The sequence below is a fragment of the Equus caballus genome, chromosome 27, assembly GCF_041296265.1.
Source record: "Equus caballus isolate H_3958 breed thoroughbred chromosome 27, TB-T2T, whole genome shotgun sequence".
Lineage (NCBI taxonomy): Eukaryota > Metazoa > Chordata > Mammalia > Perissodactyla > Equidae > Equus > Equus caballus.
In genome coordinates this window covers 50,946,415-50,972,067 of record NC_091710.1, presented here as the reverse complement: position 1 = coordinate 50,972,067, position 25,653 = coordinate 50,946,415, and the positions used below count along the sequence as shown (strand labels likewise).

The 25,653-nt window shown below is 41.1% G+C and overlaps 1 protein-coding gene and 1 long non-coding RNA gene across 2 annotated transcripts in view; both read right to left on the bottom strand.

Moving 5' to 3' along the window:
* Positions 1-1,529: 1,529 nt before the first annotated feature.
* LOC138920986 (uncharacterized) overlaps positions 1,530-25,653 on the bottom strand; it is a 34,570-nt gene continuing 10,446 nt past the window's right edge. The window contains exon 2 of the long non-coding RNA XR_011433106.1: positions 1,530-4,769. This is a non-coding gene — a long non-coding RNA (uncharacterized lncRNA). The remainder of the gene's footprint in view (positions 4,770-25,653) is intronic.
* On the bottom strand, positions 12,435-15,348 carry LOC106782660 (beta-defensin 15-like). The gene is made up of 2 exons (XM_014736703.2): positions 15,193-15,348; positions 12,435-12,697 (listed from the first exon to the last, which is right to left on the bottom strand). The coding sequence occupies exons 1-2, from the start codon at positions 15,239-15,241 to the stop codon at positions 12,552-12,554; spliced, it is 195 nt and encodes a 64-aa protein (XP_014592189.1). The 5' UTR covers positions 15,242-15,348; the 3' UTR covers positions 12,435-12,551.

The following is a 25,653-nucleotide window of genomic DNA, read 5'->3' as shown; positions in this document are numbered from 1 at the left end:
TAACTAACGTTTGCAACAGTTTGTTGCTTTTCTCCATTGTCATATTGGAAAGTACAGCATGGCCCCTTGCATGGCAAATGGAAAACAAGAAAGGAGACCAAAAAGTATCATTGCAGAACAGGGTCTGAAGTTGGCTCTGAGCTTCGAAGTGTTGTTTGAAGCGCCATATCGCAGATGGGAAGTCAAGGTAGAAACCTTCCCATGGTTATCCTCCAGGTGGGAGAGCTGGGATTCGAGCTCACCACGCTGTTCTGCTCTGATGTGTGCTGGCATGTGGGGTCTATGCCTCGCCCTGCCCAAGACTCTGATTGACTTTAGCAAAGCCGCTCTGAGCCTTAGTTTCCACACCTAAGTGGTCGGGACAATGCCTGTTATCCTGATTAATTCAAAAGCTTACTGTGAGGATGGAAGACATTATGTACGTGGAAGTTCTTTGTAAAATACAAAGTATGAGAACAATGAAGAGGGACATTAAACAGGATGGGAAACAATTTAAATTCAACGTTGCGGTGTTGTATAGTATATTCCATAACCCGTAGTTGGAGTGTTGCATCCTTGGGGGCTGTTTAACAGGTTCCTCTCTCCCCTGTAATCACTGTGATGAGATCTAGAGGCTCATCCAGTTCACATCTGATTTTTGGCGCAGTACTTTATAGGTGGAACAGCAAGTATGCAACACCATCCTTACAAGAGGCCTTGGACACAAACCACCAAACCTAGTGTGTAGAACTTTTCGGATCCTGGTTCTAAGAAACTGCCTCTGACAAAAGCGCTTATGAAACAACCAAGGTCACCTGAACACTGGTTGACTCTTAAATTATAGTAAGGAGTTAGTGTTGATTTTTTCCAGGTGTGGTAATAGCACTGTGGTTACATTTTTTTAAAAGCAGTCTTTTACCTGATTTATATGTTCCAAAATATTTTCTGATGAAGTTTTATGGCATTTTGAGTATTCTTGGAGACAATCGTGGGGAGGCGCTTATCAAGTGATGAAACAAGATTAACCACATGTTGAAGCTGAGTGATGGCTACATGAAGGTTCATTTACTATTTTTTGCCAAAAGGACATAATGTAGCTTAACAGCTCCTAGGTGGCGCTGTGTACATCTAGTAAGAGCCATGTAACATTCGTGTCCTTCTTGTTTATTTTAGCAGCTATTGACATTCATTTCCTAAATCATTCTTTCCCTAGGTGTTTGCAAAATAGTTATATTCTCATTCTGTCACTTCTCTTTCGTTTATTAGCTGGACTCCTCTTTTAGAGAGAAGCTTTCCTCACAAACCATTTGGTTACCCTGAAACAGTTTGGACAGGAAAGGCAGATCAAATTTTTTACTACAGGACAAAGGCATCTGGTTGCATCCACCCACACCGCCCAGGGACAGGGCTGCTCTCTGCTGCCATCTGCTGGATAAGATCCCACACAGACATCTGCTTGGGTCAACCCACACCTTCTCATTACCTAGTAACACTTTTGTTTTTCCCCCGCGGAGGTCCGTGTTTTGAATGATAGTGTATGCCAAAAAAACTGCGCTTAATATTGGTTTATTTTCCATTTTCATTGACAAAAGACGCATATAATTGCTGAGCAGAACTTCTGATGGGAAAAGAAAACTAATGTTATTGAGATGAGTTGGTATGTTGTTCACTTGGGTTTGTAGCTGATTAGATATATTTTTTGGTTCATCTTTTAAAGTGTTAAGCTCTCAGTTAACTCGCATTGCTATCCTCTCTTCTCACAATCAGAGAAGCTCGTCGGAAGCTCAGAAGCCTGAGGCCCGTATTCTGCTGCAGCCTCCTACATTGGCTCTGCGTGGAGTGAAAGCTCGGCAAATCCTCACTTAATAATTGGATTGATGGCTGCCACTGGGGATGTTCTAGGTGTGAGGCCTCAAGAAGGGCAGGCTCAGAGGTCCAGCTGTCGGTGACTCTGGGGATCAGGGTTTCAGTATCTCACAGGATTCAGTGAGTTGGCATTCCATTTCTTCAAACAGCATGGAGAGATGTTGGAGCAAATTCCAGTTTTGAATTCCTCATTTTTACACTTCCTCTGGCAGCGAGCAGTCCCATAACCACATATCCTGCCTGCGTCAAGGACACTTCTCATTACATAATGGAGTAAGTCAGTGTGGTTAATCGTTCCTGAGGACCAAGAGTCAAGACTTTGACAGCAGGATTTTGGGGGGAAAGAAGTGAAATTGACTAGAGAGAAGGCTGGGGAATCCTGGCACAACAGACACGTGGTAACGGTTCCCCGACACACCCACCCTCATCCACTTTCCTAGCTGATTGACCCAACCATCTGACTCTCCTCCAGCACAATTTACAAATATGTATATTAAAAGGTTCACATCACACCTAAAATCTCTCCAATACTTTGCTATTGCTTTCTGAATAAATCCAACCAAGCCCCTGACCGTGGTCTACAAAGCTATTGCGCTCTGACCCTGGACCACCTCTTCAGACTCATGCTGTTCCACGGGGCCCTCACTCTCCCCACCACAACTTCAACCTGAAGGTCACAATGTTGGGGAAATTAGCCCCTGTCCTCATTATGTGGTTCAGTGCCCCAGAGCTCTTGTCCTCCCTAGGCAATTTTTTAAAATTCTTTCTTTAATTTAATTTAATTTAATTTTAATTCTTTTTTAAGTCTTTCATAACACTATCCCAAGTTGTAGCTACATAAGTTTTTAGTATTTTGGTCTTTTCAGTTGAATTCTAAGTTCCCTGAGTGGGAGGACAATGTTTATGTCCCATGCTCACCATCATGTGCTCATTCACTACCAGGCACACACATGTGCTCAGTAATTACCTGTTGAGTCCATGATTGGATAGACAAGGATAGACTATGGCAGAGTGGATGTGAGGAGAGGAGAGGAGATAGAATCCTGAGCCTTTGACCCTTGGCCCAGAGCAGTAAGCAGGAGATGTAGGGTTAGTTACTAGAGGTCTCTGGGAGCGCTCAATGAGGCTGAAAGTAGCTATTTAAACCTGCAGCTGCCTGACGGGTCAAACTGGTTGCATCTTACATCCAGGAGAGCCCGGAAGCATGGTTGATGCTGGAGGGAAAAGTGGACGGTGGCTTGAAATAGCCTCCCTGGAGAACTTTGCCTGGGGTGGTTCTGTAGACAGGTGCCTCCTGCACTGGGCAGGACCAGGATTTGGGGATGGTGTCAGGAGAGCTCTGGGAAAGGAGGGTCTGATGTGCAAAGTCAAGGCTGCATGTGGTCCCCTTTAAGGAGGTGCGGGCTCAAGGTCCTTATCACACCTGTGCCCCAAGCCCTCTACCTCCCCTTCTGTCCATTTTCCACAGACCAGAAGGGGCAGCACAACTCAAACAGGTTGCTTATCCTTGGGCTGGGATTTCATCGTTTTCTTTGTCCTGGTAAAGAAAGCCTCCATTTCCAGTGCCTACGTGTGTGGGTTCCCTGATCAATATGTAGATGAGGATAAAAAGTCTATGCACAAAATAATGTACTTCGAAGAATACTGAAGACACTGATTGGTGGGATGTCCTCAGTACTGCGACCTCTATTCAAAACCACGCTCTGTGATTGGAGTCGAAGGCAATGAAGGAAGGAACGAGGTGAGCTGAAATATTCATTATGCTGAGTGAGTATGTGGAGACTGGGGATCAGATAAAGGATTTCTGACATGTTTGGAGCCACCTGTTTTACAGCCTGGAGTTAGAGGAAGAACCTTTGTGGGCTCATGGACAGTGAAACCTAGGGTAGAATCAAAATGAACCAGAAAGAGAGTACAGAACTTAAAATGCTGGACTGTCAGTTTCAAGCAAGCCCTCCTAGGCCATCTATTGAGAGGTGGGAATTGAGGCCCAGAGAAGGAAAGTGACTCATCTGAGGTCACACAACAACTTAGTGTCAACACTGGGACCTAACCCCAGTTTTTGCATGTTGCAGTCTGAGGAAACAGAATGCAAAAGAGAGAACACGGTTTCTGAATTCAATCTACTCACTGAGTAATAAATACATTCCAGAGTAGACCACATTACACTGAGTCTCTTGCTACATCTCCATCTAACTTTGAAATTTCCTCAGCAGACTCCAAAGATACCTGATATTTTTGCTATTGATAAATTTATTTTTTACCTACTGAAATCACTGCATTCCTCTTAATTCTAATCCCCTGAGTTGATATGAAAAGGCGTTGTGCAATTGAGGAGGGTGAATAGGACCCCCCTCTGTGCAGATCAAAGCTGTTCAAAGAGAAGCCAATGGGGGCCATCAAGGGCAGAAGGCATCTATTTCCACAAAATCAAAATGAATAACTGCATACTCCTTCAATGCAATAAGTAAGGTTGGTGAAACCCCAATGACATCTAAGATCCCTACAGTTTTTGAGCTAGGAAGCCTTGCTGCTAGGAGGTATATATTAGGACAGACTTTTACTGAATTTTACTCATGGTCTTAATCAGGGCAAAGAGATTAAGAAGGTTGCTGAACTATGCAGGATGTTTATTCTTAGTCAAGTTTTTTCTTCACCTCTCATCTTCTGCAGCTGTACATATTTCTAGTAGAGTGACTTTTTAGCTGTAGGACCTCGGTAGAGGAGAAGAAAAATGGTCAAGAGCAGGGCAAGGATCTTCATGGTGCAAGGGCTGTTGAAGAGAAGCAGAAGCAGGTCTGCAGGAATTGTGACCACGCCAGAGAGGAGTAGCTCTGTTTATGGGTGGAGAGGTGCTCCTGATCACTGAAGCTCATCGAAAGCCAGCACACGTTGGTGAGCACTCACCAGACACAGCATAACACCTGTTAGAGACAACAGAAGTGTCAGTTAGATGGTGCTCAGGGTAGGGGGGTGGATTATTTTATGGAAAGGACCCTTTAGTAGGAGTTGTTTGTTAACTTAGCACAAGTCACTTCATTAATTCTGAAACAAGAATTGGATTAGATGATCTTTAAGATATTCTCTGATTCGGGTGAAGGGACTTTCAGTCTGTTTCAGTTCAATTGGTACAAAATTGCTCCAGGTAAATTTCAATCTGAGCTTCTCATTAAAGTAGTGGTGTAGGCAATTGAGGTAAAGCCATTATTCATGGGACCCCTCTGAAATGAAGACACAGAAGGAAATAAACATATCATTTCAAAGAGAAGACTGGCGTGGGACGTGGAGGTCATGAATGCCGAGGGATCTCAGCACATTTCTGGATCAGAAAACCTGTGTGATGAGGACAATAGGTATCTCCAAGGAGCAGATATCAAAAGGAATTAGAAGAGAAAGACATTTATTGTGGGAAATTCCTGTGGAGGGTGAAGGGGGAAGGAGTAAGATTGGGCAAGGAAAGTCTTCCACCACGTTGTGGGGCTGACACCTGTGAAAAGGTGGGCTTGAGGTGGGTGGAAAGAGCCTCAGACTGCAGTGCAAAACATCTCAGCATTACTGAAGGGGACCCCAGAGCAAAGGATGCCCTTGGAGGAGTCCTACATCGGCAGATATGGCACAAATCTGAATCAGCTCTGCGCTTATTCACTGACTGGAGGAAGCTGGGTAAAGAATGACCTTGGTGGGGTGCTGTGTCCTCACAGTAGACGAACCAGAGCCCCACAGTGTATGATCCAAGTGCTCTCCCAGCCTGTCACAGGTTGCCTTTAGTCATCCTTGTTGAAGAACCTCAGGACAAAAACAGCCTATATTCAAGATCGTCTACTTGATCAGGATTCTGAAGAAAACTGGAAACTTCTGATGATAATAAATAGAAAGTGGCTCTTCACAGAAATATATACAAAAGCATTTCAAATATAGGTGCTGAAAAACTGAGCTTCAAAAAAATATCCAACGTTGTCTTCTTGGGGGGAAAGAACAAAAAATATATTACTTTGCTGGGTCCCTAAGAAGTTTTTGAGACTTCTGGTTTTAGCTGCCCCTGAAAAATACCTGGAAGTCACCCCTCCCACCCTTAAAATAAGAAAAATGCTGAACAAACTAAAAGTCAATGGTGTTTCTTAGCCCCTTGAGAGAGCTGAGGTGACAGGGCAAACTGCCACCTCAAATTTGGAGAGACAGTTGCAGCTAAGATGTGGTTAACTGGAGCAGAAGCCTCTGGAGTCGTAAACTGATAGGAACACTTGTGGTAATTTTGCCAAATTGCCAGAGCCTGAGTGCGGACTAGCATGAGGGTGAGAAACTACTGAGTCCCAGGGACGAAGGGTACCCCACACTTTTCTGGGTTTAACTCCAGAAAACCCACCTGGTTCTCATGGTGAAGAGCCAAAAGGACCCCCTAGTGGCATGGTAAGAAGAAACAGAGTGTGAAATATGTCCATAGAATTCTCTATATCACGAGCTTACTCTCCTGGGAAAATGACTTTACCAGAGCCATGTCCCTCCCGGGGGAAGGGAGTTGCCCCTACTCCAGCCCCACCTTGCCTTCTTGTCTCAACTGATTGGGGGGAGAGTCTGATAAATACTTGTGAAGGTCTCAGTGCAGGGACACAGGCCAGGAAAAGACTGAGGTTTAATCCTAAGATTACAGGATGTTTCCTCTCCACCACACTTTACCACCATGCCAACAGGGCTCCAGTATAATAATAGTGGCTTATAACTAGAAAGAGCTGCAAACACAGAATCTATTTAAAATGAGCTTTTTTCAGAGAACTCAAAGACAAGTTGCACAAAAACAAGAACATCAGAGGAAACTGAAGCTTCTGACACCTACAGATACAGCAAACAGTACACACAGCCCAACTCCTAGCCAGATTAGCATCAAACCTCACACTAGAGGCATATTTACCCCAGTTCTTATTTACCTCAGTACACATCATGTCTGACTTTCAACAAAAAATTACAAACTGTGCTAAAGGCAAGAAAAAGCAAATTCTGAAAAAATAGACTCAGATATGGCAGAAATGTTTGAATCATAACTGTGAGTCTAAGAGAACTATGATTTGGATGCTAAAGGTTCAAATGGGACAGGTTGGCCAGATGCAACAAATGATTGGCGATGTAAGCAGAGAGAGGGACTCTAAGAAAGAATCAAAAGGCTGGGGGAGGGGGTCATGGTGAGTTATTGTTTAATGGGTGCATATTTTCAGTGTTGCAAGATGAAGAGTTCTGGAGATGAATGGCGGCAATGGTAGCACAATATGAATGTAATTAATACCACTGAACTGTATGCTTAAAATGATTAATATACTAAATTTTATGTTATGTGTACTTTATAACAATAAAAAAAATTGCAGAAAAAGAAGAAAATTCTAGAAATTAAAAGCATTATAACAGAAATGAAAAATGCCTTTGATGGGTAAATGAGCCACCTGGACACCGCTGAGGAAAGAATCAATGATCTTGAAGATATGTCAATGTAAACTTCCAAAACAAAAATGCAAAGATCAAAATACTAAAAAAGAAAGAAAGAAAGAAATAGAATATTAAATATCCAAGATCTGTGGGACAATTATAAAAGGTGTACACATGCTGAATGGGAAAGCCAGAAAGAGAAAAAAGAGACAAAGGAATAAAAGAAAAATTAAATGAATAATTGCTGAAAATTTTCCAAAATTAATGAAAATACCAAATCACAAATCTAGGAAGCTCTTAGAATGGCAAGCAGGGTAAATAAGAAAAAATCTGCACCTAGCTGTATCATATTTAAATTGGAGAAAACCGTTGACAAAGAGGAAATCTTGAAAGAAGCCAAAGGAAAATAAATCATCTTACTCACAGAAGAGCAAGGTGGAGAATCAAAGTGGAATCGGAAGCCATGTGAGCAAAAAGTGAGTAGAGTGGGATATTCAATGTGATGAAAGAAGAAATCACTAACTTAGAATTCTATACCCAGCAAAATTATCCTTCAAAAGTGAAGAGGAAATCTTCTGAGACAAGCAAAATCTGAGGGACCTTTTCACCAGTAGACAGGACCTTCAAGAAATGTTAGAAAGAAGGAAAATTATGTAGGTCAGAAATACAAATCTACCTAAAGAAAGGAAGAGTGTCCAGAAGAAATACATGAAGGTAAAGTAAGATCTTTCTTTTTCTTGTTCCTTTTTTTTTTTTTTTTGAGGAAGATTAGACCTGAGCTGACACCCACTGCCAATCCTCCTCTTTTTGCTGAGGAAGACTGTCCCTGAGCTAACATCCATGCCCATCTTCCTTGACTATATATGTGGGATGCCTGCCACAGCATGGTTTGATAAGCGGTGTGTAGGTCTACACCCAGTATTGGAACCGGCAAACCCCAGGCCGCTGAAGTGGAGTGAGGGAACTTAACTGCTATGCCACTGGGCCAGCCCTCATGAAGATGTTTTGATGTGCGAGTTCTCATATACCTGGTACCCAGTTTCCCCTGTTCTTAACATATAGTAAGTTTGTAACAATTGATGATACATTATTGATAATTAAATATATTATCGCGAAATAAGTCCTAAGCTAATTAAAGTCTCTATTTAACTTCCTTAGTTTTTATCTAATGTCCTCTTTCTGTCCCAGAATCCCATCCAAGATACCATATTACATTTAGTTGTTATGTCTCCTTAGGCTCCTCTGGACTGTGACAGTTTCCCAAGACTTTCCTTTTCTTTCATGATCTTGACAATTTTGAGGACTACTGGTCAGGGAAGAACGTCCCTCAATTGGGATTTGTCCAATGCTTTTCTCATGACTGTATTGGGATTATGTGATTGGGGAAGGAAGACCGTTGAAGTGAAATTCCATTCTTGTCATATATTAAGAGCCCATCCTATCAACATACCTCCCCATGTTGATGTTGACCTTGGTCACCTGGTTGAGGTCATGTATGTCAGGCTTCTCCCCAGTAAAGTTCCTCTCTTTCTCCCTTTCTATACTGTCGTCTTTGGAAGGAAGGCACCATGCACTAGGTAATCTTTTCAGACTTATGGAGTAGGAAATTATGCCCCACTTCTTTGAGGGCATAGAATCTACATAAATTATTTAGAATTATTTTGCTGTCTCTTCTTCCCCATTTATTTACTTATTAAATCACTTATTTATGTCAGTATGGAGTCATATTTAATGATATTTATTTTAAAGTCTGGATGATAATCCAAAACTACTTAATTTTTTTTTTTTTGCTTAAATTAATCCGGCTTTGGTCATTAGGCACTCCTTCAGTTCACTCTTGTATCCCTTTGACCTGTACTCCTGCCACTTTTTGTCTGTTTGTTTTGAGTACTTTCTTATATTCTGACACTACAAGATGCTCTGAGTTTATCTTGTATATTTCATGCTCCAGTACCAGAATTAGCCATTTCTCCAAGGATCTTTGGCTCCTTTTATTTGAGAATCATATTAAATGCCAATATCTGGGTGCCAGGTGTGCTCATAGTTGGAGGGTCATTGCTTCCAGGCCATTTCAGACAATAGTGCAAGGAAGTATATATTTGTTTCATAACCTATATACACATCCAGATCTATAAATATTTGTATATGTAACCATCTATATCTATACTAAGCTAAACATGACTTCATATTGATGTCTCTAACTCTCATCCATCCCCACATGAATCATTCTACATTTCCTCTCTTTTCTGTAAACTCCCACTCCAATAGTCAGGAACCTGGCTTCCACCACCTACCATCCATTTACTCAGTAGTTCAATTCGAACATACATGTATAGCAGTGTCTGAATTGTTAAACGTCTCTTACACAGGACAGAACATTATCAATAGAGTGTAATATTGTGTACAGTTCTTTTGTCTTTAGACTTAGAGATGGCTCTCATTCCCAAAGTTAGTTGAGTCAGCCCTTTTCCCCCATCACCTTCAGTGAAGTTGCTTGTACATTTATAATACAGTTAGATTGTTTTGTCACATTCTCATTCCATCCTGGGGTAGCCCTGACTTCCTAACTTATTTCCCTTAATTTTCACAGTGAGACATAGTTCACTCTTTGTGCTGTAAATTTCTAAGAGTTTTAACAAAATCCATAGTATCATACAGGATAGTTTCACAGCCCTAACACATTCCCTGTTCTTCCACTCACCAAACCCTGGCAACCACTGATCTTTTTACTGTCTTGATAGTTTTTCCCTTTCCAGAATGCCACGGAACTGGAATCACACACTACGTAACTTTTCAGACTGGCTTCTTTCATGAATCGATATGAATTTAAGATTCATACACGTCTTTTTGTGGCATAATAGCTCATTTCTTTTTATCCCTAAATAATATTTCATTGTACGGATGAACCACAATTTCTTATCAGTCACTTATTGATGGACATCTTGGTTGATTCCAGTTTTTGGTGATTGTGAATAAATCTGCTATAAACATTTAGGTTAAGAGTTTGTGTGGACATAAGTTTTCAAATCAGTTAAATAAAATCTATGAACTGATGTTTGAGAAGGGTGCAAAAATTATTTACTAAAGAAAAGACAGCATTCTGAACAAATGCTGCTGAAGCAATTGGACATAGACAAAACAAAACCAGAAAACCTTGACCATCTCACAGGTTTTAGAAAAATTAACTCAAGATAGTTCATGGATTTAAATATAAATCTGAAACTATAAAACTTTTAGAAAAGAATATAGGAGAAAATCTTCAGCAGCTAGGGCTAAGCAAAAGTTCTTGAATCTAACTCAAAACTCATGATCCATAAAAAGAAAATAAATTGGATTCATATAAGTAAAAACAATTTCCCTGCAAAAGATCCTGTTAAGACTTCAAGAAGACAAGCTGTGGACTGGGAAAAAAAAATTTGGAAACCACATATCCAAGAAATGACTAACATGAGCACTATGTTAAAGATTCTCAAAACTTAAAGAGTTATAACAAAAAAACAATCCAATTATAAAAGGATCATGAGGCAGATATTTCACTGAAGGAGATGTAAAAATTGCCAATGAGCACATGGAAAGTTTTTCAACATTGTTAGCTTTCAGAGAAGTGCAAATTAAATTCCCAATGAGCTTTCAATACACACTTACCAAAATGGCAAAAATAAAAAGATAGTGATAATTACTTTTAGCCAATTCTGGCTAAAATGTGGATGAGCTGGATCACTCTTCCATTGTTGGTGGGAATGTGAAATGGTACAGCCACTCTGGAAAACAGTTTGGCATTCTCTTAAGAAAACTAAATTTGCAACTACCGTATGACCCAGAAATTTCACTCCTGGACATGTCTCTCAGTGTAATGAAAACTTCTACTTGCTCAAGAATCTATAAATGTAAATGTAATAGCTTTATTTGTAATAGCACCAAACTGGAAACAACCCAGATATCCTTCCGTAGGTGAATGGTTAAACAAACTGTGGTATATCTATATCATGGAATACTACTCAGCAATAAAAAGAAAAGAACTATTGATACATGCAACAACTTTGAAGAATAATCTCCAGGGAATTGAGTAAAAACCCAATCCCCGAAAGTTACAAACTGAATTATTCCATTTATACAACATTCCTAAAATGACAAAACTGTAAAAACAGAGAATAAATTAGTAGTACCTGAAGTTAAGGAGGAGGTTGGGGCTAGAAGGAGGAGAATGCGTCTCTAAGAGAGCAATATATGAGGTCTTTGTTGTGATAGAGATATCCTGTATCCGTGTCAGTATTGCATTATAGTTTTCCAAGATGCTGCTATTGGGGGAAATTGGGTAAAAGGTGTAGGAGATACCTCTGTATTATTTTTTTTACAATGGTATGTGACTCTACAATTGTCTCAAAACAGAAAAATGTCATCAAATGGGTCATTGATTCCAATAGGATTAAGTGCATTGTTCTTGAGAAATTAAGAGGGAGGTAAGGCAAGATTTATGACACAGCAGGGAACCAAGGCTGGGTTTTAAGCTTAGAGAATATGACAAGGAATCCTTACTTGATCTAGGTAACTTGACAGCTTAGAGTCAGAAGGTAATTTGGCAACTAGCTATTTCCTAGGAAAATAGTAGAAAGTCAATCTGGACCAGGATCCAGGTCACTGGAACTATTGACAATTATGGAGATATTATTTACAATTCCTCTTATGATCAGCAAATTTAATTCCAGAGGTTTGGATAATGAACAAATCCATAGGAAGTACTTTGCTGTCTCCAATCAAAGGCATGGAGTCAAGATGATTAATTTGGACAGGTGCATGACACGTCAAATTCCTTGATAAATAGATTACTTACCTATCCATTTATCATTATATAACTATCCTTGTAGATATATGTTCATTTTTTTACTATCCATTATCTATCTATCTATCTATCTATCTATCTATCTATCTATCTATCTATCATCTATCTTTCTACCTCTCTCTTTCTCTCAACAGGTTGGTTAGGGCTGACAGCCTGAGGGCAAGCTACAGGTTTGTTGATTATAGTCTCTTCCAGTTCCTTTTTCAAGGAAATATCAGATGGATTTGGGGCAATTCCCTCACTAAAGCTTTACAAAAAAATAAAGCAGGAGGCAGGGTCCATCAAAGTTTACTACTCATGTTCCCTTCTAAGTGAAGAACTTGACAAATGGATAAAAGACAGTCACTTATTTTTATTGAAGTGTCTTCTTCCTGAAGAGGCCAGAGTAAAAGGAAGATGAAGCTGGATCGTTCCTGCTGCTCTGGGAAATCTAAGTCTTCAGTCTCAATCATTTTTATTTATTCTTCCAACACGGTTGGAGCGGCAGACAGCATTTCAAGGACTTCTGGCAGAGAGCAACAAGTTCTTCATTTTTCCGACAAGATTTCAAGCATCTCCCTCCAACATGGTAGCATTTCTCATCAAAAAATTCACTCCTGGCTATACAAGGGAAGGAGCCACCCAGATTAATTGTCTTCTCAGATATATCTAATTACCAGGTACAGTCATGTAACTAGTTAGTGGAGATTTCTTCATGAACTGTCACAGTGCCTTATCCTGCCAGTAGATGCGACAGCAGGGGAAATATTTTCTCTCTATTTTTCTGTCTTTTTATCATAGAGGATGAAAGACTAGGTAGAACAGATTTGACTTCCAGCATTTTGTATTAGGCTTTATGGGGGATTTGGGAAACAGAAGCTATTGTTCTTCTATCAAAATCTGTTGAGGTAATTACCAACTTCTTCCTGTAAACATCTCCAGAGTCAGTAACTTCCACACTGCACACTCAATGTGCTACTTGGTGAGAAAATAATAAGAACTGAGATTAGGGAGATGGCCCAAGACTGGAGTAACCAAGAATAGATGCGTAGAAAGAAAAAGGCGTACTGCAGTGGGTAGTAAAGAGATTGTTTAGAAAGGCTCAATCTGATTTCTCCTCCATGTTCCACTAAATGTATTCAAGAGCAGGAAGGGGGAGTGTATTGTGAGTCACTCTCCAAGTCTCATTCCACATAAAATACCAGGTTCTGGTCTTAGCACTTTATCAGTAGCAATCATAAGAGCAGCTGGCTTCAGGTCAAGGACAGACAGCATATCAGAATCAATATTTTAGAGTTGACTGCTTTGGGTATATGTAATGAAAGTGTCAGATGGACACAAACTGCAATTAATGTCAGCATATAAAGGTGCCTAATTCGTATATATGTAAAACCAAAACCAGATGGATTAGTGCCAGTACGTGCGCTAATTATATCTAGCATCAGTGTGTAAGTTCATTAGTGTAAATACCCCAATATTTCAGAGCTCAATGAACTGTGGCTCCCACTGCAGGGGTCTATACTCTCTCGGCCCTCCTAATATTGTAAGACTATCTCAGGCTGGAGGTACTGGATCTCACTCTGAAGAGTCCTTCTGTTGGATCCATTTCACAGGGATGGCCCAAAAAGAGAAACCTCTGAAAAGATAAAGACCATTATGCCTACAAGGCTTCTAATGGATCATTACAGAGACCCATCCAGAGCTTAATGTAACTCGTGTGTCTGTGTGTGTGTGTACATATGGCACATTAATAGGTTTATATTAATAAGCACATTTCATTTGGTTGTGTTAGATAGATTTATATTATATAACTTTGCAGTTTGTTCTAATTATATAACAAGTATGAGTGAGTGATCTGAGAAGGATAACTTGGTCAGCTTCCAATCTGCACATCAAAGCCAGTGGAATGAATGACTCCTCACAAGCCCTAGATTCCCATATACTTGGCACAGTATCTACTCACACAGTCTTATTGCAAAACAGACCAGAGACATGCAGAGCTAGCATGAAAATTCTGACCATCACACAGGGGGTATAACTAGCATCTGGCACAAATTTGGGCTCCTTGTGGATTATAGAAAGTCCTTTCTTCAGCTTCCTGGGATCTGGGATGAGTCTAGTCTCAGACTTTAATTTTGGAGAAGATCCAACTGAAGCCATTAGAGGTTCCCAGGAGCAGGAGAGAGTGACAAGAGTTCTGATATGGGAAGAACACCTCCCCTCACTGTGACAAGACAGATTTGGACTCCATTCATGCCTCACTCCTGCTTCTCTGTATGACCTTGAGAAGCTACTTAGCCCAACTGAAGGGGCGAATTTCTGCATCTTTAAAATATATATAAAGGGACGCCCAAACCAAAAGAGTTGCTTTGAATATCACTAAATTAGAGATAGGACTCAGTGCTTTCTAGGCATTGGCATTGGAAAACTAAAGGCATTTCATTATATGGAGTATTTGTAGCATCATACAGCATTATAATATGGGATTAAGGAATGGCAGCTTAAGTTCTCCTATTTTATGTAATTCCATGACCGGCATGAATACACAATGTCTGTAAGCTTCATTCCTTTTGTGGTCCCTTTCTTCCTTTCTCTTTCTCTCTTCCTTACCTGTCTTAATTTCTATCACATCTATTTGTTAAAAGATAAACTACCCTTGCTTTTTTTTTTTTAGTTTTTGAAACTCTTTTTTTTACTATTTTTTAAATTTATTTACGCATGTACTTCATAATATATTTCAAATTCTGTGTAGATTACATCATGTTCACCATCCGAAAACTATAATTAGTTTTCAGGTACTCTTGCTTTTAATTCTTTCTCCATTTCTTTTTTTCTTTCATGAGCATGAGACTGGGGACCAAAAGGCATCTTTTCTGGCATATCTTAATTCTTTAAATCTGTGACACCCCATCCTAGATAATAATGAAAAATGCAAAGGCTTTACAGAACAGGCATTAGAGGAAAGTTGCCTGCTGCAGCAAATGTTTCCCTGCAGGGATACTGGCCAAGGGAACCTTTCCTTTCTAGAGTTGATCACATCCAGGTGCTCACTGAGGCAGACCCTCTCTCTGGGCCACCACCTCCACTAACCTTCCCTGCAAAGGAGTTCATTTTACCTGGACCCAGAAAGAAGAGAACAGCAAAGAGAAAGAGGAACGTCCTCATGACTTGCAGGGTCTTGAGAGATCAGCACAGAATCCATGAGAAAACAACAGCAAACACCCAAATTTATACATTTCTCCAGACCGAATAGCATCTTGATCAGTGAGGCATATCAGAAATGAAGATGTCTCTGTGCTCTGCTGAGTAGAGCCCACACACCTCAGTGGGTGTCACTCACTTTACAGCTCATCATTTTTCTGATACTGGGAAGTTCCCAAGAAGGGAAATGGAGATGAAGGGAGGATAGCCTAGGGTGTACATTGATGACCAAGAGTAGACACATGAGCCACAAGCAGGAAAGGTTTGGAATCTGGTGATTTGGATTCATAATCCTGACCATGCTCCTTAACTCAGTTTACTCAGGCTACTCTAACAGCATACACAAGAACACAGAACCGTCAATAGAGGGAGAGAGGGCCCAGACTTTTGGCGTAGTGGGTAAGTTTGCGAGCTCTGCTTCAGCAGTCTATGTTTCACGGGATCAGATCCCGGGCACAGACCTACACACCACTCATCAAGCCACGCTGTGGCAGGTGCCTCACACATAAAGTAAAGAAAGATGAGCACAGATGTTAGCTCAGGGCCACTTTTCCTCACAAAAAGAGGAAGACTGGTGGTTGATGTTAGCTCCCGGCTAATCATCCTCAAAAACAGAAATAGAGGCAGAGAGAAAGCACGAGTAAGACAGAGAGAAAGGCAAAGTTGGATGAGTGAGATTGGAAAAAATACAGATGTGAGGGGGTGGCAATAGAAAGAGACAGACCACTCAAGAGAGACTGAAATGAAAAATACTCGGGTACACATTAAGGTTTTTCTTTGCTGACCAAATGGATATGATTTGCAATGAATCTGCAGGCGGATGTCTGGAGCTGCCATGTCTCCTAGGGGAGAGGCACATGTCAAAAGAGCCCATGAAGTAATACCTGTAATGGAAACTTCTGTGAACTGAGTAAAGCAGCCCGTGACACGGAGCGCCATGGTCAAGGAGAACATCAAAGTCTGGAGAGCCTGCAAGAATCAAACGGACAGAGGCAAATCTCAGCCCTTTGGAAAGCAGTGTGCCCACTCTATGCATCTCAGGGTCTGTCCTGTTCAGTGAGCCATGATGTTCATAACAACATGAACATGACAGGCAGGTAGTCCCAAAATAGTTAATTCCAGGAGAATTAAATTCCAGGCCTTTATTAAAATTATTTTTCTAAAATATATACTGTGTTTAAAAACATTTAGAAATTTTGTTGATTTTCCCTATTTTTTTATTTTTTACTTTTGAGGACAATTAGCCCTGAGCTAACATCTGCTGCCAACCCTCCTCTTTTTGCTGAGGAAGATTGGCCCTGAGCTAACATACATGCCCGCCTTCCTCTATTTTATATGTGGTATGCCTGTCACTGCATGGCTTGCTAAGCAGTGCATAGGTCCGCACCCAGAAGCCGACCTAGCAAACCCCAGGCCCCAAAACTGGAATGTGTGAACTTAACCGCTGTGCCACTGGGCTGGCCCCTTTCCCCCAGTTTTTATAGCTTGTCATCAGGTTCACTAATCCCGTAGCTGGGTGTGCAGCTCTGAGCAAGTGTTGCCGGTTATGAGTCTGGCACGTACCCAGGATGCTAAAGCTGAGATCTGATACCAGATTAGTGTTTCTTAAAACCTGCCTGTCCTGTGAATGCTCCAAACAAAACACAAATATACCCTCCACACTAGAGAAACTTTACATCATAATATAAAAATAAGTTGGTCGGCTGTATTTCACCCATAGGTTTCCAATTCATGATTCTGGTTTAGATGAAGAGTCGGTTTGACTCAATTCAAAAACTATGAAGATTTAGACCTGTAATAACTTGGAAACTCATGATTCTTGTCCCTTTTGCAAGCAGAGAGAAAATGGAGGGCCAAGAATGGGTCAGTAACCAACCTAAATTCTCAGAGTAAATCTATCAAAACGCTGGGACCAGAACACAGGTCTCCAAATCTCTTGTAGAGTATTGTTTGTATTACACCTCACTATAGTAGTTACTCACTGGTGCAAAACAAATGACCCCAAAACTTAGTGGGCAAAACCAACAAACATTGATTATCTCCCAGAGTCTGTGGCGGGTAGAAGCTATGTTTGGCTTGACTGGAGCTTCAGGATAAAGGCATTCATGTAATTGCAGTCGCCCTGTCAACCAGGGCTGCAGTTTCATCTGAAAGTTTAACAGGGAAGAATCTACTTCTCTAAGCTCACTCATGAGGTTGTTGGCAAGAGTCGGTTCCTTGCAGGCCATTAGATTAAGGTTCTCAGTTCCTCGCTGGCTGTTGGCTAAAAGTCTCCCTCAGTTCTCTGCAACCTGGGCCTCTCTATAGGGCAGCTCAAAGCATGGCAACTGGCTTCCCTCAGAGTCAGCAAGTGAGTGTGTAAGAGGGCACCCAAAATTAAACATACGTTATTTTTATATGTTAATCTCAAAATTGGCATCCATCACTTCTGCCACATCCTGTTTGTTAGAAATAAGTCAATGAGTCCATTTCCACAAGCAGAAGGAGGGGATTACATAAGAGTGTGAATACTAGTAGGCAGGGGTCATCAGAGACCATCTTAGAGGCACCTACACACTCACCATCTTACGAATGTCTGCCAGGGGTCAGTAGCCATGGCCCACTGGTTAAATCCAGCTGCTCCCTGTTTTTGTAAATAAAGTTCTTTTGGAACAAAGCCATGCCCATTGTTGACATATCGTTTATGACTGCTTTGGTGCTACACCTGCAGAGCTGAGTAGTTGCAACAGAAACTGTTATGACCAGTGAAGCCTAAGAATGTCTATTATCTAGCCCTTTACAGAGAAGGTTTTCTGGTTTCTGATGTACGCAACCATAAATTATTTGTAAAACTATGAGAGAGGAGATTGAGATAGAGATGCCAAGTTCATCATTTCATTGAATTTCTTTTGGTGCTCTGGCATCATAAATGTCATGGTGGGCACTTCCAAAAGGCAGTTATCTGAGAATTCTCAAAACTGTAGCAGCTCTGTGGTCAGGTTTGAGCGGGTGAGGTATGGCTTCAATTCCCTTTAGTCATTTCCTATACACTTTCCACCACATAGTGTCATTAACCTTGCCATTGGGAAACTCACTCTCAAAGCCTTTAACAAAAAGATGGTGTAACACATAGTTATATTGACTTCAAGCAGCAAAGTGGACATTAACATAATCTGTGAGCCTGATGGAGCTAGACTCCAAACTTGAATTTTCCCAGGTTATTTCATTTCTCTTAGCTTCAATTTCCTTAGCCTTAAAATCCAGATTATAAGACTGATCTGATAACTTTTTGTCACAAAAATGCATTAAAGCACCAAATACAGTGCTGGGTACCACAATACAGCTTGGTGCATGTCAGTCATCATGTGTGAAACATTTGATGGCTTCCTGTTACCAGTTAGATTGTTCCAGAAAGGAGCCTGTTTAAAGACATCATATCTTCATCCTGGCTCTCTCTCCAGAGCTTGTCTCCCTTCAGATCCTACTGGGTATTATCACCTTAATTTTATCTCCTCACTAATGGCACCAACATTTTCGCTGTCCCCTGACTGAACACTGACAGTCTTCCTCTCCTGCATTCTCACACTCTTAATTCCTTCTCTCACGCTCAATGATATCAACATTTGATACTACCTTCTAAGTGGCTCTAGCTCTTAAGTCTGTCTGCGTCTTTATCCCCTTGTAGCTGAGAATGTAACAGGCCTTAATCTCTTAGTACAACTCTTCCTCTCCAAGCCTTGAACCTCATAATCCTGTAATCCATCCTCCATATTATATTCACTATGAATTTTCTGCTAAAATGTAAATATGTTCAGATTGTTCTCCCACTGTAAATACTTTGTTGACGTTGCATTACCTGCTGTGTTTCCTTTCTATTTCCTAAGCCTTCTGGGATTATTTCTCCATTATTATATTTGTTCCTCAATTTCCCAGTTTTAAAATATCTCCAATTGTTCAAAGGATGAAAGCAATATAGGACTTGAGCATCTATTTTCTCACTAACACAAAGACACAAATGTATTGACACTATCCATTAAATGTCATAAGAAATGTTCATAAACTGTGATAGTATATGACATTCACTATGGTGTTTGGCAGTAACCTCAGGGGTGATACAAAATATACTCTGCACAAATGCAGAATCAGGAGCAATCACTTTCAACCAGAGTGTTCAGGACCATGAGGAGTTCATACTTGGGCTGGGCTTTGCAGATTGTGCAAACCATTGTGTAGAAAGAAGCGGCTGGATGCAGGGAGTAACTGCATTTGAGCAATTAAAAAAAGAGAAGAATCAGAAAGAATCTAGATTCCAGTTTACATTACCAAGCAATTAGAAAGTGAAGGTGATATTTACAAAAAACTGAAGGCTTGATTACAAGCTGAGGTGAGGGTAAGGTGCTAAATATTATCAAGATGATAGCAATTTTAAAATAGATGCAAAGATCAGTCAGGAAAGTTGGAAAAGTAGCCCAGGTTAGTGATGAAGATGGAAATCATCTGCATAGAGGCATAGATAACCCACATCTCAAGGATTATATGCAGCAATAAGAGGACCAGGAGTAAGAATTTAGTATATAATTAAGACCATGGGGTATGTATCTAGCCTCTCTAAGTCTTGATTTCCTCATTTGTGAAGTGCAAGTAATTGTATCATCCTTATTGAGTTATGCATGATTCAAATGAAGTAAATGCATATAAACTGCTTATACAATTTATATTTACGCAATTTTAAATTGCTTTCAGTGTCTGGAACATGGTATGCACTCAACTAATGTCAGCTGTCATGATGATGATCATCATCATTATTATCATTGTTAAGACAATGTAAAATTCTTGAAGATATTCCCTTTTAGGGGCTTAGGGGAAAGGAGAAGGATGAAAAAATCCAAGATGAATCAAAGGGAATAAATATGAGGCTAGGAGGACAAAATCAAAAGTGTATATATTTGATACTACATGTTACCATGTCGGTGTCTGTGTCTTTTCCATTAGACTGGGAATAGTGAAGGGCACAGAGCCGAGAGACTAAACAGTGCTTATCTTTGTACACTTTACAGCATCAGGTCCTAAAGTCTTTATATGGAGCAGAGGTCCACAGTTTTCTGGATGTTGAATTGAATTAGAGGGACAGATTGTAAGATTGAAGATGACCCCACAAGTCACATGTTGCAAACAGGTCACATCAAAGATTATGGAGAAAGAAGTCATTGGATTGGAGATGTAAAAGTCATTGTTGAAATTGGGGAGAGAAGAATTTCTTGAGATGCATTCCAGGAAGCAATAAATTGAGGAGGAATGGGTTGAGGGATTAGGAGAAATTTGATAATGAATGAAAGACGAAGAGGAATGGTTTAAGGGGAAAAGAAGGGTCAAGGACAGGTTGCTTTTAAATAAAGAATTGAGTGTGATTGTAGACCATATATGGAGCCAGTGGAGAAAGACAGAGTGAGGGAGAAAGAAGATAAGTAATAGAATAGGGTTAAAAGAGGTGGTTTGGGATTTGAATTTGTGACCTGAGTAGATACTGGGAAGAGCTCTCTGTGTAGAACTGGTGTAGGATAAGGACATGGAAGCACTTTGTCAATTTATTCTCCCCTTCACAAAGCTAAGAAGTATCTCTATCTGCTAGACTTATGCGTGGAACTCTGAAGGATAGTCCCTCATCAGTGGCAATGGTGGGGAGTCAATGATTGTGGCTGGATTAATGTGGTCCACTTTGAGAAGACTGAAGGATGAGTGCATGAAGCTAGGACACGAGGGGTGTGGAAAACCTTGAAAAGCAGCCTCACTGATTGACCCAAAGAAGATCTTAAGCATCATCTCTTCAAATGAATTTATTTTGCATGTAAATAAATGAGGACTAGAAATGGTGATGCAGGATGATTTTCATATTTGCTTGATACAGAGCTCAGTGACTCTTAATGTGGGACCCTTGAGAAAGTAGATCCTTCACCTTCCACTACAGTCTTTGAATTGTAATTTGGCCCAGGTCCTCAGCATAGAAAATGCCTCTAGTGAGAGCATCTTCCCTCTGGACGGCCTAGGTGCTCTGAGAACCACATTGCTGCTGAGACGCAGAGGAGCAGGACAGAGTGGCTGAGACCCAGTGAATGTCCCTGGGCATCAACATCCTATCTCACAGTGGTCAGGCTCCCAGAGTCATCAATTGACATCATGAGCTGGTAGATTACGTAAATGGTCTTTAAAACAAAAAGATTTCTGAAAGAGTGACAACTAGGGTCATTGGCCCAATCCTATGTACAACTTTCTTATCCTTTCTCCTCAGTCTTTATTGAAGGAGTTGTCAGTATACTCAGCATGATAGACAATTTAAATTTACTTCAAGTTTTCCAGAACTCATGGCAAGGTCCTCATTTCTCTGCCAAATCAAATGCAAATTTGTTCCCATTCTTGTCCACTAGACTTTGGCCAGACCAGACTATACGCTATTCTTAAATATGCTCTCTGCTCTCCCACCTTTGCGGTCTGGCTCCTGGTGAGAACGCTTGTGTCTCTGACTGCCTCTCCTCCGCTAGATTAAGCAGCTCATGAATCTTGTGACACATGCTGAGCCAGGTATCCCTCAGGCCCAACTCTTGTTCCTCCTTTGCACAGTTTTTTCTTTTCTTTTTTTTATTGTACAGTGCATGCAACACAATATCACACAAAGTGTTTACAAGTCAAGGGTATTTGCAGGAAGCTAAAGGATCAAAAATGATTGTTCATGCCTGAAAGATGCAATAATGCCAAGAAAACTTGCTGTCTAAAGGTGATATTAATTATTTGTCCACAGCCAGCTAGTTCAGAGGAGACAGACAACTCCCTTACCCAGTGTTTCCTCTAGTCCACTTCCCCATGTGGAGAAGCCTCTCAGACTTGGGCTTGCAGGGAAGACACTGTCTTCTAAAGCAGGAATCAAGCTCGGAGGCTTTCAGGAGACACATAGCATATAAATGCACAAAGCAGGCAAATGAGACGAAGGGCTAAGCTGATTTTTCAGCCTCCATGGAGGCCTAATTCACTGACAAAACAAGACACTTCCGTTGAGGGTCCCAGACTAAAGGCCTACAGTTTGCCATCCTTCCAGAAGGAAAGGTCCTCTGTGGTTATAGTTGGGGAAATGTTCTTGCTCCACTTTCCTTGATTACATTCTTTTGGAGAGAAACAAGTAAGCTAAAATAACAGTGAAAAATTGGAATGCTGGAGACTGCCTCACATGCACACTTGCAAAGGAAGCGTACACTATTGTGAGAAAGTGTAAAGGAGGACCCGCAACAAGATGGTGGCTGCTGGCAACTCCATACCCTTATCTCAAAGACTCCTCTCTATGCTGAATCTTCTGATGCTGGTAAAGTACACAGGAGGGCAGTGCGTAGCAAAGTATTACCCTAGCTGTTGGCCATAGGGTAATGTCACCACCAAAGGAAGAATGAACAGAACTTTAATATTGTGAAGTTTTAGAGCACAGACTTTGAAGACAAAGGAAACAAATAAATTTAAGCATCTTAAAAGGGGAATTCAATATAAGTAATTGTCTATACAGGTGATAGGAGAGCTGAGAAGCCCAAATGTATGGCGAGTTACCTCAGAATTTGCAACAGCAGAAAGAAACTACTATCCTTAGGTCTAGGAGGACAAAGGGAGGAAGGAGGTAATGTTCCCAAAGCCTAGGATATGGACCCCCTACAGAGTCTTGGCAGATGGGCCTGTTGGAAGGATCATGGATGAAGCGGCCTTCTGGTAGGAATTGGAGGCACAGAGGAGATGCCTCCTAAAGTACAGGAAGAGAAAGATCCCAGTGTCTCACCAATTCCTGCCCTCTTATCTTCAGCCAATGCTTTCCTTTGGTCAATCTTTATGGTACCTGGAGGGCAGGGGTGCCTGGGAAATGTAGATAGTCACCTGCAGTTCAGAGCACTGCCACCCACTAGCTGGGTGGCCCAGGGCAAGTTACTCAGCCTCTCTTAGCCTCAGTTTCCTCATCTGTAAAATTGAGACAATGCCTGTCTTTGCCTATAGAACTTACATAACCATGGTCATTCCTAGATTGAAATAGCAGCAAAGGAGAATGGATGCACAGTCCGAGACTATGTTATGGTAAAGAAAAGAGTTGAAATCCTGGATTCCCTTGCTGGGAACGCACGCCACAATCTTTCCTCTGCCTTAATATTGCTCAACAACCCTCACTGGTTATTATTCCTGAGGGCCACATGAGTGACACTTGGGTGACATGGTTATTTGCCGTTTATAATCAATTTCACTTCATTAACTCATAGGCTTTCACTGTGGGCTGAACAGGACGTGTTTTGCTCTCTGTGCTTTATTGCTGAGGTGCAGAGGTTGAAAGAGCTTAAGGAATTTATCAAACAAACCCTAATAAGAAATGATGGGGCTGAGAGTTAAACTGGTCATGTCTCCCTCCAAACCTAGTGTTCCACCCTCCACATAGAGCTGCCCCTCAACCAAAACTTGGGTCAACCAAATCTCTGCTCTCTCTCTCTCTACATATTTTTTTCCTAGGAAGATTAGCCCTGAGGTAACATTTGTTGCCAATCTTCCTTTGTTTGCTTGAGGAAGTTTTATCCTAAGCTAACATAAGTTCCAATCTTCCTCTATTTTGTATGTGTGTTGCCACCAAAACATGGGTGATGAGTGATGTAAGTCTGCGCCTGTGATCTGAACCCACGAACCTGGGCCGCCTTAGCAGAGCATGCTGAGCTTAATGACTAGGCCACAGGACTGGTCCTCTGCTCTATATTTAAATAATAGAATTTTAAAAAACAGCAGAAATTAAAGGACAGACTGGTAGGAACAAAAATTTTAAATGACATTTGTCTCTCCTTTCTAGACATAAGAAAAATTGGAAAAAACACTGACTCAGCTGAGAAGAAACCTAGTGTGTCTAGTACAATAGTTTGCAGGGTCTGCATGTCAAGCCCTGGTACCTCAAAGCCTTGGGGCCAAGGAGTGACACCCACTGTCATTAGTGTCCTCACACTCCATCGGCACATATTTATCAGTAGACAGCAAATGTGTAACTGCTATTACCTGAGAGGCTAAAGGTACTTTTCATGTTAAGAAAAGGTATAATAAGCCAAAAAGAAGGAAAATCATACTTACCAGTGGTTACCTGAGGAGAAGAGAAGTGAAAGGCACTGTCTCACTCTTCTAGTGCTTGAATTTTTTTTTTTTTTTTTTTGAGGAAGATTAGCCCTGAGCTAACTGCTGCCAATCCTCCTCTTTTTGCTGAAGAAGACCGGCCCGAGCTAACATCCATGCCCACCAACCTCTACCTTATATGTGGTATGCCTGCTACAGCATGACTTGGAAAGTGGTCCATAGGTCCATACCTGGGATACAAACACGCGAACCCTGGGCTGCTGAAGCAAAATGTGTGAACTTAACCACTGCGCCACCGGGCTGGCCCCCTATTGTTTGAATTTTCACCACAAACATGCATAACTCTTATAAAATTTTTAAAGTACAGAAATCCTCCTCAAAACTCATTTTGTGAGTGGGGATGGGGCCACTGCCATAGCCCAATCTTCAATCCCCAGTTTCTAAATTAGCAGACAAGAAAAAGTGGCTTTTGATCCCAAAGAATCTCTTACGAAATAGTGCTATTGATTTAGAAATGCCTCCCAGTCTTTGAAGGAGGGGGGTCTAAACTGTGGAGGGCTGTTCCCACGTGGAGACGCAGATCGTCACCAGCGACCTCAGGGTCTGAGGAGTCCAGCCCTGCGCCTGGGCTGAGAGCCGGTTATAATTCTCTACAATGTCCGCCTCGCCCTCTCTCTTTTATCCTAAGACAGAGTAAGACTCTCTGCTCAGTCAATACCCATGCCACCCCACACTCACTTCCTTCCCATTTAAAAATACCTGCTTTGTCTCAAAGCTTGAGCTCTAGAGGAAAGTTAGATTTTAAAATGATGAAGTGTCTACGACTACGAATTCCTTTTAAATGCGCTATCTAAACTCACGTTCAGCATGACTTACCATCTTCTGCATTTCCACAGCCCTGTGCTTGAACCTTTATCATGACACCAAAATCCACTCCCTATATTTTACTTCACTGTGTGTCCGTCTGCCTTTCTCTACATGGGAGCTCCTTGACAGACAGACCAGCATTGGCCCCTCTTTCTATCTCACCCCCTTCCACCCACCTACCTACACCTAAGTACATGGTACTTGTTTCTATCTATAATAGGTTCTGCTTGCTTACAGAATCCAATAGGTTCACCAGGATCCTGAATATACACTCCTTGAACTAACACACTCTGGAACCTCGCTATATCCCTCATAACTGCACACACAATGCAACAGTCAGGCAACAACATGGTGACTTCAGCTCCCAATTAAATTCTCTATCCACCAATAAAACCCTCTGATTGGATTCC